This window comes from Acyrthosiphon pisum, chromosome A1 (assembly GCF_005508785.2).
Source record: "Acyrthosiphon pisum isolate AL4f chromosome A1, pea_aphid_22Mar2018_4r6ur, whole genome shotgun sequence".
In the NCBI taxonomy this organism is placed as follows: domain Eukaryota; kingdom Metazoa; phylum Arthropoda; class Insecta; order Hemiptera; family Aphididae; genus Acyrthosiphon; species Acyrthosiphon pisum.
Genome location: NC_042494.1, coordinates 151376011 through 151393536, shown reverse-complemented (window position 1 = coordinate 151393536; position 17526 = coordinate 151376011). Strand labels below are relative to the sequence as shown.

Here is a 17526-nt window from a genome sequence, read left to right as displayed (position 1 = left end):
CTATGAGAAAGTCAAATTAAATTTTTATGAGCGTTTGAAATTCATATTTTTATAACATTTGATATTTGCTCGATTTCTCATGAGACGATTTTCTTATTTTGTTGTAATTAAAAATGAATGACTGTAGAAACTTAAAAATTTCACTGAATATTCATATTAGCATTTTATATATACGATAAAATTTTGAAAATAATTTGACTCTTTTTAAGCTGTTTACGGACATTGTAAGTTTTCAATTTTTTTAGTTTTTTTTTTCTATAAATATCAATAAAGTTTTATCTATTGGGCCAAAAAGTGTAAACAAATTAATAAAAGGCTCCTGATACATTGTTACAATAGCAGTTGAAAAATATTAAAAATACATAGGCACAATTATTTTTATAAGCATTTGAAGTTGAAATTTTGACAACATTTATCAAATTTAAAATTGAATAATTATTTTGTAGTTAAAATTTATAAAATGTTCAACTTTTATATCTAAGGATTGAAAATTTAAAACAAGATTCCGCGTAAATATTTAATTCTGTTACCAAAAATTCTAAGAAATATATAAGCACAGTTTATTTTTATAATCATTTTAAGTTTAAATTTGGACGAAATTACATATTAAAAAACCTGGAATAATATTATTTGTGGGTACTTGAAACTTCTAAAGTATACTATTATGTATCTATGATAGTACCACGGTTTGTTGTTGATGTATACGCGTTATCTAATGGATATTGTGATATGATTAATTTGGAATTTATTATTGATACCTATTATAGGTCAATTTTTTTTAATACCATAGATAAGTATACATATAATAGATATGTCTAATACCTAGACTGACAAACCATCTCCGCTCAGAATCGTTTTTTTCTTATATAGTGATATTATATCATTGAATTCAAATTTAATACTATCCATTATATAGTGACCCACTTGTAACCTACTGTACAGCAGAGCGACATCCACTTACCCACCTTTTTTTATCCTTATAATTTTTTTATTTTTTTACTTTTTTGAATAACAACATAGGGTTTTAATTTTATATTCCAAAGCAGAATATTTTTCTTAGTATTTTGATACATGAAAATCGAATTTGGAGCGAGTAGTTTATGAGTTATAAATATTCAAAGTTTAGATGATCGGAGTGGAGTGGTACGGGGTTACCCTGCGAAATATTTTTCCACTTCTCCGCTCATCTAAACTTTATGCTTTTTGAAATAATGAGTATTGTTTGATAAAAGAATCACCCAGTAGTTCCTACTTTTATACTTGGACAGTTCTTACAAATTATTACATTTTAATAAATGATACCATTGATTTTTTAATCATCATAGCCCCATAGCTCCCAACTTTGTAGCGCCATATCTCTATACATATTATTATATTCAATGTACTATATTATCTGACCCTTAGTTTATAAAGTTAAATTACTCACAAACTATAGTCGCCTGCATTTGAATTATATAGGTACATCACAATTTTCACAGGAATTATCAGATCATAAATCATAAACAAAAAAAAAGAGTGGGTTCTTGTATAATTAAAAATTTGTTTGTATTTTTAAAGAACACTTTTAAATTGGTTCTTATAAATTAACTTAAAAATTGAAAAATCAGAATTTGAATAAATTCATCATTAAAGGATAAAATGGTGGGGAAAGCATTTTTGGTGAATTACTGTACAGTATGTATAAACAGTGGTTTCTCAATTCTCTGTAATTTTGTTATTATAATTACTGTATATGCACTTAAATCTCAATTTAAGTTACAAAATAAATCACTAACATCATAATATCAGTACCTACATAATATATTAATTTAATACATGACGTCATAAAATAATATCTGAAATTAACAAAAATAAATTCATTTCAGAATGAGTGCAGTGACATTATCGTATTAATGTATCGTTACGCACGTGTCATACAAAGTGTAAACTTTTCATTTTTCCAAGTAAAATATTATTATAATCTCTTTGAATAAAAATCAATTAATGTTTTTAAAATAATTATTCCTTTAAATTGTTTAACTCGGATTATCATCGTGTTTACCATATCAAATAATTACCATTTAAAATATATATATTGTCTTGGATTACACCCTTAATTTTATTACTATATAGCTTGACAATTATTACATTAAACGTGCAAAATATTATGTAAAGTTAAGTTTGTGTCATTTTACCGTGAGTATTTCTTATCAGATTTAAAACATCTAACTCTGATAGAATTATGGTTTTAAAATTTACATAATATTATAAATAATCCGTCCCCTAATCCCTACGCATAATCTTTATCGAGTCACCATCATGGCCTCGCAACTGTTTTTACGCATTTTGTGTAAAACCAGTAGCGATGACACTTTGGATTTATTTCAGACCCATAAACTCGTCGAACCTATAGGATTAAAAAACTTTGTTCAGTTTAGAATGTCCTGCAAAGTTAAAACATTGTTCGTGTTTTTTTTCATCATTCAGACCGGTAAAAACAAATTACGTACTACCACCACAAATTATAATATAATGTATTGCTATAGCAAAAACTTATGAGTTGATTTCCCCTGATTTAGATACCAGGAAAACGCAGAGATTCCTCGGCAGCGTCGTCACCAATCACGATGACCACGGCGTCAGCGACGACATTGACGACCACGGTCACCGTCACGGCTGCTGTGGCTACCCCGACGGCTGTACCGCAACCGATAGACCGGTCAAGTCGAACGACACAGTCGCTGGTGAAACGTTCGCTGTCGTCGATGCTCCGGAACGGTTCCGAGGAGGACGGTTCGAGGTGTTCGAAAAAAGAGTACAAGACGACAACAGAAGGAAGCAGTCGCTTCACCATATACAAGGTGAACAAGGCAAGCCGGAAGAAACGGGAAAAGTCTTCGGCGAGAAAAGAGAGAAAAGCCACGAAAACCTTGGCGATTGTCTTGGGTAAGTTGAACAGTCCGTGCATTAATATAATATTGCCGTTAAATTAAAGTGGAAGGGTTTGATTTCTTCGGTGCTTAAAGAATAGTGTGAACCTAAAGGTACTAACAACCACCTTATATGTATTCCTCGTGCACGTTGAAGTAAGTGCCGTCGATGGAATACGAGTGATCCGAGAGCAAACACCTAAGCAGGCACGTTAGATGTGTCACATTTTTTTGGTGGCTCTGAGAAGAGCCGTTTCTCATTTACCTGGTGGCAATACTCAATACTGGGTGTCGACACGGTTATATGCCTGCCACTGGTGCATAGGTGGAAATCCATTAAAAAACTTTTGGAGGGGGGGCTAAATTAACTAAAAAAAACCTTATTCAAATAATATTATGATATAAAATGAAACATAAACCTCATTGCGTTGCATATTTAATTCAATTGGATTTTAACTCCCTGTAAGTAACTACGCATAAATACAACAAAAAAATTAAAAACCATTAAATGAATATAATTAATTCAAATTATTGTTACTTAATCGTTCTTTTTTTGTTTGCAAATTTGTTAATTATGTAGTTATTGTCAGTATGTTTTACAATATCCTTTTCAAAATTGAATTTTTTTTTAATAATAATATAATAATATAGGTACTTTATAATTTATTAGTAATTCTATATTATATATTTTCACACGAAACACGACATAATTGATAATTTTGAAGGGCTATTACAATATTTTGAGGGGGGAAGCTAAGTCTAGGTTTTTTGGTTTACTGTACTCCATTACAAAGTGTGGCATGCAGACAAGATTAAATATTAAAGCAGGATCGATTTGGTATTCTATAAAATATTTTAAATAATTTGAAACGTCATAAATATTTATAAATAATGTTCAACCAAGTGTGCTATGAATAGATTTTGTTAGAAAAAGTGACAGAATGTTTTTTTTTGTGTTTGCGCTACAATATAGTGGTCTATACATAATATATAAAGACTCGTGTTATTGTTATTATTATTATTACTATATATAGGTATATACCAGAAACAAAATAAATCGTCGTGTATATGATACATATATATGTATAGCCGAAAATGATGTCTTCTGCCCGTCAGCTTTATCTTAATGTTGTACATAATATTTCGCCCGTCGTCATCTCGCGCTAAACGGATGTTTTTCTCCTCCGTTTGCGCGAAGAAAAATAATAATAACGGTAATAACGATAGTAAAATATCGTATTTATCTTCGGAGCGCGGCACACCGTCCCGTGTATACATAAAATAATAATAGTAATAATATATATATAGTAACAAGTATAGTAATATATATATATATATACAACCTTCTGTTAATAATATAACGAATCCGTGTGCGGTCGTTGTAAAAAGAAATTCTTCTCCTACCTATCGTAATAATATTACGTATATTATACCTACTTCTTCGGTTTTTTTGTGGTTGGCATAAAGTGGCAACCGTGTTTGGATCGTTTATATATTTTTAGTTTCCTCGACCGATTTATGCTTACCTACCAACGTTATACCCGTATACATTTGAAACACTATAACGCGTTATACTTGAACGTACTAACAATCAGTGTGTTTCGTTAAGATTTACGACTGTTTAAGCACTGACTACAGTTAACGCACGTCGTCGTCGTCGTCGTCGTGCCAACGAAAAATTATGTCGGCAACGAAAAATTATGTCGGCATTGCATGGTTATGTACCTATGCATAATACAGTTCAATTTCGTTAACTGGAAATCGTCGATACCGCAAACTTTTTCCCGGTCACTGGAATTCCCTATTATTGTATTATCCTTGGATAACTCGAACTTTTTGGACGGTATTTTCAACTTTGAGTTGACTGAGTTTGACTGAATTGTATATATAGTTACAAATTTAAATTGTTCCGCAGCTATATTATCGTGTTTGGTTGAAAATGGTATTCTGTGTCACCGTTAATATTAGTAGGTATAATACCTATACGTCTTCGTTTTTTTTCGCATAAAGTGATGACCGTGTTTGGAATTTGGATTGTTTATAAATAACCCGTTATACTCGTACGTATACTAATAATCAGACTTATGATTTTTTAAGCAATGACAACAGTTAACGTAAGTCGTCGTCCAAAAGAAATATTATGTCGGCACTGCACAGTATAATATGTCTCTATTATGTTATGCCTAACAAACTCGTCGAAGTTTCTATTACACGAGTAACAAATAAATAAAATCGCTACAAATTACAAATCCAAAAGCATTGTAATATAATATTGTGACAACTCGAGACATATTGCTCATGATTTGAGAGTCATGTAGTTACCCTCCGGTTTGAGCAAGCACTAGCCGAGACCCGAAGGGCCGGATAGCGTCGTGGATTTATTTTACCGTAATAATATAATGAGAGACCAAAAGGATAGAACCACATGCATCACAGTAATAATAATTATAAAATAAACTCAATTCACATTATTTAGGTAAATTAAATTAAATATATTGAGTTGGTGCCGAGAAAGCTTAACGGGTGTATGACTTGGACTTATAAAAGAACAAAGACAAAAATAATTTGACCAAACGACGATATTTTTAACAAGAATAAATAATAATTCTCAACGGCTCCTCTAGGCGGTTACCGGTCGTTCGCTTGGAACATAAATTGTAATGTATAAATGTATAATTCTCAACGTATTGTACCGGCCAGATACATAAAAAAAATAATAATAATGATTATAATAATAATAATACGTACAATGTACATGCTAACAAAAAGGGATCAAACGTCCGTCGATCTCTGATTACCCTTTTTCACCAAAACGTTCTTTCCGCGGGCATCGCCCTGAAAACTTCAACTGTCGCTACACCATAAAAGAAAAACGCGGCTATACACTAAAAATTTTCTACCATATGTGTCACCGTAGGCGGCAAGAAGAGAAGAGATGTGAGTACGTAAACCGACGGGCCGGCAATATTGGTGGGAGGCCAGTAATATACATAGTGTTAATATAATTAATATAATTAATTTATGAAAATGTAATTGCGGGCCGAGGTGGTAGAGTGTGCTGGAGGTTTCGCACACTGACGCGTGGCGCATTACCTATACCCAATAATATAATATACATTTAAAACTAATTCACACGAATGACCTTAACATTCACTGAACGTTACAATATATTATAGATATACATTTAAAGATTGTCGCAGCTATAATATTATTATGTTTGCTCGCAAATTGTATTAAAACGTTCAGGAACCCCGATAATATGCTTAACGTATTTCTACGTGCAACACGGACGGACGGACGGATTCTCTACTTTACTGTACAATAAACTGCCGTAAAAAAAAAAATCAGAATTTTGCGTACATAAATGTCAATACCGCTACGAGACGTCGTCAGACAATCTCGGCTATTCGAAAAGTTTGGTATAGTGTATTAATAGCATTACTGATACTTTATAATTTCAGAGTAGAGCGATGATATATGTAATTCATTAATATTTAATATAATTGTTTTACAACAATGTTATTTGTTTTATTTGTTTCGACGTGACCTATAGAGAAATGAAAACGCTTCAGCATTAACTTTGAAAGTGGATTCTGATTGAAAGTCGGATCTAGTAGATACTTTGAAGTATGAATTCTCTGAACTTTTAAAAATAAATGGGGTAAACAAATTACAGCTGTTTTATTTTGAGACAATATAGACAATAAATGTTCATCTGGTGATGTATTAAAAGTAATATTTAAAATAAGAAGGTTTGATTCATTTTTGACGTTTTCAAGAAATTGTTCAAAGTACCTACCTAATGTGATATACCGCATTAAAGGTAAAGATATACCAAGAATAGATAAGTTTGTGTTTTGAAGTCGTGGTGGAGACTGTGGTTATTAACGTACCAACAAGCGCTAAACTTAACTATGAGACGGAAGTTTATATGAATTGATATTATTCGAATTTGACGTTTTAGTAAACTCCCAAAGTTTAATGATTTATATTATGTCATTGAAGAACGAATCATTTTTAAAAACTATATTGTATATTTAAACAAATAATGATGATTCCTCTACTAATAATTTTAATTAATTAGGTGTAATTCAAACATCTTAATTGTATGGAATTTTTTATTTTTTATTAATTATTATGTCATACACAACGAACTGACCGCGTGAATTTTGTTCCACGTAAGAAATTCCAACTTTTATATGATTCAAACAATGTTATATTTTATTATTAAATGTTCAGTGTAATGGTGTTCAACAATTTTAAAAATAAATAAAAAAAAAGGTAATATTTATTTTAAATTAGTATGGATAGTAAGTTACATTTTTTCTTACTGCGGTAATCAGTAGGTAACAAAAAATGTGAAATAAAAAAATATGCGGTTATTATTGTAATTCAAGAGAGTAAAAAATATAGCGACCAAGCATAAAATATAAGTTAAAATTATATCTACTCATAATCATAATAATTAATTTTAAAAACGTACATTTTGAAAAATCTTCTCTTATTAGTATAGTGCACTGTTTTACTATAGAATAGGTACGAAGGAACTGTCAAAATGTCAAGCCCCTATCTTTAATAGTTTAGGATTTATGTTGATGAGTGATTCAAAATACGTTCTACTATATATAGGGATAGATGTATTTTTTTAAATATTTATACTACTTTAAAGCTATTTATATCTTATACCATTAATCTATTCACACCATTCCATAGTACATCGGTATATTGAATTATAAGTTTATACCAATAAATATATATGATATTATGATATAATATTTTATAATAATTAATAATATAAAATTATAATGTAAGAAATGGTTTTTTTAAAAAAAATTGTTCAACTTATTGTACCTACTAATAATAGATAAATTAATTATTAATATTAATTTAATTACTATACTTAGTAGTTGAGGCTGACACACCGACTACACTTAAAAATTAAAATCGTTATTTGTATACAATTATTCATCATTGAGTTTAAATTTAACTCATCTATTTCAACAATGACCTACTGAATTGCTATTGTTACACTCGAAACCTACTATACAGCAGAGTGACTTATCAGTACTTTTTAAATTTAAGTCAAACTTAATTAAATAACATTTCAATTCTTTCTTCATCAATTCGATTGTAAACATTTTAAACAAAGCCAAAACAAAAGTTTTTACACAACTTTAATTAACGAATGAATAACTTATTTTTGTATCTAATTCCCATATTATAATAACACTTAAGCATGATATAATAGATTAATGCCATCAATTATTTGAATTCTGAACATTTCTCGAATCCAAAGTTTTTGGTTACAAAAGGTATTTGTTTTGACAGTGAATTATAATATGCATATATACATAGGTATGTCATGGTTTCAAAAGTCTCACCGCTCTATATATACAAAGAGAGTTCACAAAGTTACAAATCGTGTTCTCCCTTATTTTCATGTTGTTCTATATAAGCGAAAAACAATAAATAAATGAAAAGTAAATGTTAAACTCAAGAAACATTAATTTTACAACCGACGCGCACAATGTGTTCAAGTTAAAAATATGAAATTTAAAACGTTATCTAAATAATTATATTATATTTATTTAATTCATGCATATGGGTCACGTTTTTCTGTGACTTTATTATTATTATTATTATTATTGTTATAATTAAAACTTTGACAATTGCTATTGTGAGTTGTATAAATCATATAAACGTTTTCTAGACATGATACATTTTTGACCAATAATTTTTTTTTATTTATTTATTGATGTTAAGATTTGTTTTTGAGTCAAAAGGTTTGAAAATATGGAATTTAAAAAAAATAGTTTGGTTTAGGCAAATACGTCTATGAGTCAAATAAATAATTCAAATTTTTACCAAATCGGATAGATAAATATTGAATATTTTGATACTTTGTCATTATTCAAAAAGTATTTATCACGGTAACTTAAAAAATTCCGCTATGACACAAAATAATATTTTATACACACAGTTCAATGTTTACAAAAAATGTATACTAATTTTAATTCATTCGTTTTAAGCCCTGAGCCCATTTACATGAAGATAAGGTATTGACTGATATGATTTATAAGTAAATAACAATAATATATGATATTTAATTACCTGTATTAAATTTATTATATAATATATGCCATGTTTTTGGGAAAAATAAGTTTATCTTACTGTATTACATATAGATAAACTCAATAAAGAAAATTAAAAGATATTCTTAGAATAGATGCTGACACAAAATCATTTTAAAAATGCAATAAAAAATGTATCATTGAGTTCAGATTGAACACATTTGTTAAAGCAGACTACTCAATTACGAGGTGCACTTAGAAACTAAAATATAGCAGAGCGATTCTTAATTTTTTTTTTTTACTATGCTATTGAATTGAATTAATTAGTTATTCTGCTTTTTATATAAAATCTATCATAATGTGTTAATATATAATGTATTACATGCATTTAAACCATTTTAGCAGTTTCAATTTGAACATGTTGAATCCGATTAGGATATATTATTATCATAAATTAAACACAATATATTATTTTATACTCATAAATTAGGTTTATATAAATTAAAATATATAATTAATATATTTGCCTAATTTATTATTTGATCACTTAAATCTAAATTGCCTAACTATTATAGGGGTGTTTGATGGAGGAAAGTAAAAGCCATTTATTTTTTTTTTAAATATAAAATAAATTGTCTACTTTAAAATATAACCAACTTCATACTACTCCAAGTTCATACTTACTGCGAATTTTACAATCATAAAGTCATGTTAAAAAAAATAACAAAACCTTCAATTTCTTTTATAGAACACAATAATTTCCAATAATTTGTAACAGTTGAGATAGGTTACAAATTGATTCAATTGATATTTATTGAATTCAAGAATCACGATTTATGCTCGATATAAGATAACTTATAAACATTTTTATATTTTTATTTTGTTATTTTATAGGTAATGATATCGACTCAATACGCGGCGTTAACACAGGTTACATGGGTACAAATTTCGTTGCAACAAAACAAGATATTAAATTACATTAGTTTTAACGTTTTCTATCCAAAGAAAATGTAGCCTTCCTAAATTCCTTCCATGCGCCTTTATACATTGTATTATTATTATAAAATGATTCCGTCAATATTAAACTTATTGTTTGATCTAAAATACTCGGCTCTAAGAGTGGATGAGAATAATATTGTAGTGCCAATTAAATACGAGTACGTCTTGATACAAATATAATTACACAGAAGAAAAATTCAGATACAAATATATCATAATATTATTATAAGTAGCATATTACACAATTCAACACAAAGATAATATTATATTTAAATTAATTTTAGCATATTATAATAATTAAAATTTCTCTGTATTTATTATATTTTTATTTTTATACTATTTCCATTTATTTATTTTTTCTTGCGATGATTAATGTTTGTACTTTGAGCGCTAATTAAAAAAAAAAAAGTTGGTTATATCATCAATTGTTATATTCTTATACAATTATTATACTAGGCGCAAGGAAGTTTTATTATTTTTTAATCATACAATTCTAGCTAAGATCATACTCAAAAGAAGATTGTAAAATAACGCAAACTCACTCGAGTTTATACATTAAATCACATACATTTTACTGTATTTTTGACGATAAAACTTTTTTTTGTCGTCAAATTGGGTTAGCGGTTAAAAGGCCCAAAGGATATTATATCGAATAGCACGACGACCGTTGCAGACGTGCTCAGATCACGTGTTTAAATTACGCAGGATTCCGTTCGTAATACCGTCGAGTAATATACCGTATGTTCTAATTTTAAACGGCCTTTGGAATCGTGCAGTTTAACACGATTAGTTTTTGTACGTGAAATGTTCAAGTAGGCACTTCCACTGGATGTTTAGTAAATTACTGGACGTGAGAGAAAAATTTAGGAAAAATTGGAAACAATATTATGGCAGGAACAATATATGTATTGTATTTCAACACACTGCGTGTTTAAGCCCTCGCGTCGCGTATACTCCAAGGAACACGAAAAGCCAATATGAACTGTTTGTTCTATAGCGAGCGATATATATGGCATAAAGTATAGTACTTTCACTAAAGCTCTATATTGTGTAGATACATATATATATATATGTACACGTTCCCTTGTATATTATATAACACACTCACACACAAACACACACACATATTATGAATGTATATACTCGTATAGTATATTATATACGTATGAATATATGTATAATATACTTTTAATATATCCCAGTAAACCAACACAATAGACACTTCGCTGATGTTGAAATTAAATGCGCTTAATAAAATCGGACATAAAACGAGCTTAAAATATTTTTTAGCTAGCTAATAATGATTGCTCGATAAATAATAAATACATTTTTTACTCCCCGTTTTTAACGAGGCAAAAGTCCGGAATAAATGGTAACGATTTAATATTATTATTATTCTTATTCTTATATTAATAATTACATAGTACGGCGATCTAAATAGGCAATTTCGGTACATTAATGCGTTACTGCAAAATCGAGTTGAAATCAAATACTTTGTAATTTCTTTCATATTAAATGGGACTTTATGAAGTACTGCGTTAAATGAGTTCCGAGGCAATAAACTTAAAAAAGGGTAAGACAAAGAGATTCTACAACTACTTCGCCCAATGAAATGGAAATTTAAATAACTTATTCCTTTTATAAAGTACTTACTTTATAACTTTGATAATTTCAAATAAAAAAATAATGCATTTATATTTTCTATTCTAATTAGCCGAATTTTAAATAAAATCATAATATTATCATATTGTTGTTAAAACATAAAGATGGTCGATATCTCGATTTCCGTACATAGCAATAAAATCGACAAATTCAATACCAATAAATAATAATAATTTACGTATATTGTACGTATGCCTTAGTGAGTCATCTCTATAAATAAGAGCTATGATATTTTAGTTCGTAAATTAGATGGTTTCAATAACAATTGAGTCAAATAAGATCTACTTTACATGTTTTATAATCCGATGGGGTTGATAGTATTGCTGAGGTTGATTTTAATATCATAGCTTCCATATATACTGTATATAAATTATAAACACTTCCGGTTCTCGATCATCCAACAATAAAAGTGATATAAGTTGCAAGTTTAAATTGTAAGGATTTATTATATATTAGACTTGTAGTCATTATAATGACATAAATAGTAAAATCAATATTATATAATTACAATATTTAATAAATAATTATTATTTAGGTTATAAGCTAAAAACTAATGATATACTATTACAATGGCTGGCCACGAATAATCACAAAAACTTCGTCGACAAAGAAATACATTTGAATATTAAAATGTTGATAAATTAAGTATATATTCATAAAACAAATAAAAAGCACGTCAAGACATTACTTTATGACACATATGATTGTAATAGGTTTCTAAATCTGGTTAAAGAAATAAACTTAATACATTTTGGAAAATAAAGTTACTTTTACACTTTTTATACTTAAATATATATAGGTATATTTTGTAAATTTAAATATTGTATAATATTTTTATTCCATTATTTATCTGTGAGTTATTACTTAGTTTCGAATTATTAAGTAAGTTATTTTCCAAATCACATAATTTTACCCCGTATGCCGAGAGAATGTGATTATTTCTTGCAAACGACTTGAGTCGAAGAGTGGAAATCATTGGATGGTTTCGACGGGGAACGACGCGTTTTGGATTGTGCACAAACACATTATCTCGATGAAACTTTTTTTATTCCCCTCTAGGTTCTATTTATTATAACTTAATTGTATGTATAGTGCATATAAATAAGTAAAGTTTAAATATTTCGTAATTACAATTATATGTTTCAAAGTATCAGCAAAAATAATTAGGTAGTTTTATAAACCAAAATTAAAAACCAAGTGTATAACCATTAGCCAATATGCCTATTCAATAATTAAAATACTATTGTATAACTAATTCAATATTATTATTATTATTGCTCCAAACACAAAAATTTTGTAAAATCTTCTTTCTGTTTATTATTAGCTTGGGTAATTTTTTTTTTTTTACCAGTTTGCGATTCTTCAAAGGAATAATATTTCTCAATCGCCTATTATATAGCTCCAAAGTCAGCACAAGCCTTTGCTCGTTGTTCTTGAAACAAACACAACACTTACCTACAGTATTTACCTAAAACGTGTGTTTATAATACTTAGCAAGAATGCGTACGCCAAATATACTCAAAAAGTATTTTTCATTGTCTTAAAAAATGTATAAACATGTTTGTATCATGACGTCTGATTTATCGGTTTAAGAATCATGTGTATTATGAAATAGGGTCATTGTACTCTGCCTTCTATCAGGCCATCCCAGTCCTGTATACTTGTACCCCCCCCCCCCACACCCAAATTACTTATTGTAAAAATTGTATTAGAGTTCGTTTATAATATATTCTTGTTTGTTGTAATAAAAACAATTAAATACAAATTTAGTATTATTAGGTATACTATATTCATAATATACAATATTATTACATATAAAATATTATAAAAATCCCAATTTTAGAGCATAGTGATTAAAATTTGATTTTTTAATAACTATTAATACAATATATAATATATTGGTTGGCTGAAAATTGTTTAGCCTACCTGCTTAATGGTTAGAATACCTTTCAAAAAGTTGAAATGACGCTCAAATTAAACATTTATTCAAAAAAAAAAAAAAATCATGTGATGCAATAAATAGGACATTACTAAAACTGTATAAATTTATAATATGGTGAAAATATGATTGACATAATATTCAAATTATATAAAATATTAGTTTGTATAGCAAGGTATAGTACCCGGGGACTTTAATTAAACCTGACCGTTAAATCTGCTACAATCCCTACAATCCTGACAGTCCAATTACCATGATCTGAGATTAAAAAAAATTGTTTTGATTACTATTTAAGATTCTACAGTCTACAGTATAACTTTATGATTGATTACCATTGGCATTTGGCGTTATTAATATTATACAAATACTAGATCTAGATTAATTGTTACATGTCAAAGCATTATGTTAAATAAACATACCTAATACAACTGTTTTGAAGTTTTAAACACGAACAATATAAGTCAAGCACTTGGTTTTAAATCCAAACAAAAAATCGTGTCTTAAAGTTTAAAATAAATAACAAAATATCGTAATTATAATACGCAAATAAGTAAAATTATAATACTGTTTTATTCTAAAATGAAAATATACAATCTATATTACCGCGAGTGATAGTGACAACACGTTCGACGACCATGATAGACATAAGTTTGAAAAAAAAACTCTAAGAAACGTAATTCAAAAACAAATTTATCACATAAACTCTACGATGAGTATAAATTATTAAAACGTCATAATAATAAAATCATAAAACTGAATAATCTTGAAGAGACCGGAAATTGTAAACAGATTAGTCTTATAATATATGTATATACTATTGAATATCGGTTGAAAGTTATCTAACGATATTGTCAGTCAAGATGTAGCTGTATATCAAGATGTTTCATTTTTTTTTCATAAAAAGTTATTTATTATTTCAGTGACAGTATATAGCAATAACCTAAAATAATTATATATTTTATACTTAAAAAGTTTACAATTATTTTGATATGACTTGATATGCATCAATCTTTTTTATTCAATTTGTGTACAAAAATGTTATTGAAAAATAAACAAACTTTAGATTATGAACTAATAATTTTTCCCATTAAAAAAAATAGAACATAATATTTAGAGTCTCTAAAAGTAAATATTATTGCTTATGCTGTGACTACAACAGTAAAGTATGATTGAAACTCAATGGATACGATTAAAGTTATAAGTATTTTTTTTTAAATGAATGGTTTACTTCAATTACACGAGTCTATCCCAAGTATTTTATATATTCAGTATTTTTTTAAGTAATATAATCTGAATACATATTATATTGGATATTATTTGGATGTTTATATAATATTATTCCACTATCACAATATATGATTTATTTATTATTATTATTAACGTTCAGTGGTTTTAATTTAAATAATAATTTAATAATAAACATTAAAAAGTAATAATTGTATTATGCTTTTGACTTTTAGATTATGTTGTTAAAATTAAGAGATTTCTTTCAAATTTAAATATTATTTCTAAAGTTATTCAGTAAAAAAAAGAAGGTTTATATTGTTGTATAGTGAAAGAGAATATTATTAATTTTATAATATATAAAGCAAATTGTGGTGAATAATAAAGTTTTGAGTTTAATTATTAATAAACTATTTATAATTGGGGATGATCGCGTGTTAAAAATTCAAGGTATTTGAAATAATTAATATATTTTAATTAATGCAAATCTCTAAATTATTTACCCAAATCGTTATATAAAGATTATAATAATATTAAGTTGTTCGACTAAGTAATTACCAGATAAATATATAGTCACGTAAGCTCATTTTAAAAATCGTTGCCAGAGATACGCAGGCCATTATGTTGTCATTTCGTATAAGACATAAGTAATTTTTAAGATGTTTAATGAGTCAGAAAACTAATAGTTATTAGTTAACTTTATGTTGGTAAGTTTTTAATTAATTGCATGGTAAATTAAAAAAAAAATCGTTGACATTATCTTTTACGTCTTAATAGCAGACTATAAAGGGGTAGGTAATATAATAATAAAAAGTATAAATGATTGGGCATAAAATAGTTTACCAATTATTTATCGATGACGGGCGGTATAAACTATTCATTCAAATGTGTTAAATTCATTATTATATTTATTAATAAATTAGGTACATCTATAATATTTAAAATAATAATTTACGAAGAGAGATTGTCCGTCACGTTTTTCCGTTTAGTCGACTAATTTACATGAAACCATTTGATTATAATAATAATGACAGTATATTATATGAATGTTTTTAATTTATCGTGACCCGTATTTCATAATCGATACATATTTGGTCGTCGACCATTTATAATATCTACAGTTACCCGTACACATATTTTTATCATTATTACTGGTTTTCATGTCATCGTACAAAAATTGCAAACCTATTTTTTTTATCATCTCGACTACGAAATACAAGTGGAAAAGAATATTCAAATCACTTTTTTTTTCACAAAAATTTACCGAAATTAAATTATGATTATTTCAATATTTTCACTTTGAAATGAAAACATTACCTAGTAATCACTGCTGGACTGTCATATTGTTGTTTAAAAACAAACAATATATTCTGTAATGGGTACGAGAAAATAATAATATTTTATATCCACTGCAGAATTGTATATTTATTCACGGATATATTCTAATATATTTATGCAACATGTATAATTTGTACAATGTATATATATATAATATGTTTAATATATAGGACGTATAGGTCTATACGCAGAGTTGTAGTATAGGTAGTTGTTTGTTTGTTGTTTAATATTTATTTTTGTTGGTGGAACAATTAATTGTGTATATACCTACCTGCACAACTTTATCCGGTGCACGAGTTTAATTCGAAAACTGCCCATAGTGATTATTTTAAGGAGAGTTTGTGTTGTTCTTTTATCTCTCGAGCCGGATGTTTCTGTTCTACGCTCTGAAGTGGCCCGGTGAACATGTACAATGGCTTTAAGTGGTGAAATATCCTGTTTGAATGTTTTGTCTGGCTAAATGGGTGGGTGGTGGTGGTCGACGAAATAACATCGTTTACGCTATGTAATATTAATTATTTGTATTACACGGAGATATTATGTGTTGCGCGTTGTTGCTAATGATAATGATTGCGCGCGCAGCAAACGCGATGACACCGTCATAATTCTCCGTGGTTCTGTTATAATATAATATTAGGTATAATAGCAGCGAAACGCATAGAGACAGATAAATGATTAACTTTTCGTTTAGTTTAATTATAATAATTGTTACATTTTATTTCCGGTTAAGTTTAATATAGTATTAATTATAATAATTATAATTGTATTGTTGTACACTAATGCAATTATCTAGGTATCTATATATTAAATAAACTTAACCGTACACGTGTATAAATTAATATATTTATTCATTATTACAAAAACACGAGAGCTACATATTATTACATAATGAACAACGGCTAAAGACATGTTAGATGACTGGTGTGTTTTTTACTGATTATGATAATAACTGTTATCACTATAACACCAGTGATACCATAACATCCTCCTTATTAATAATTTAATTTACTTGTAAGTAGTAACAATATGACAATATCTTTTATACAATTAAAAACAATTTAGACTTTACAATTTACATTTTTTTTTTTTTTTTTTTTAAATCAATAACTATTTAACATTATACTTTCCACTAAAATTAAACAATTACAATATTAGATATGAATTAAACAATTTTAAGTAAGATATAACAATTAATATCCAAATCTTTCTGGTATTTTAATTGTTCTCTTTGATCTCCTCACCACCATATTACTATTAGTTTCATTATCTATCACAATTTGTTCTTTATCAGCCATATTCTCTTCCTCATCCAATTCTAAACTTAATGTTTTCTTTTTTGTAATAAACTTTATATTTCTTCTTAATACTTTACCACCACTATCTT

At 27.7% G+C, this 17526-nt stretch overlaps 1 protein-coding gene across 1 annotated transcript in view; it reads left to right on the top strand.

Annotated features, from left to right (window-relative positions):
- The window catches only part of LOC100166556 (dopamine D2-like receptor), a 376736-nt gene that overhangs the window by 290131 nt on the left and 69079 nt on the right, over positions 1–17526 (top strand). Inside the window, exon 7 of the mRNA XM_029488587.1 lies at positions 2559–2925. Within this exon, the coding sequence (XP_029344447.1) occupies positions 2559–2925 (367 nt within the window). The remainder of the gene's footprint in view (positions 1–2558; positions 2926–17526) is intronic.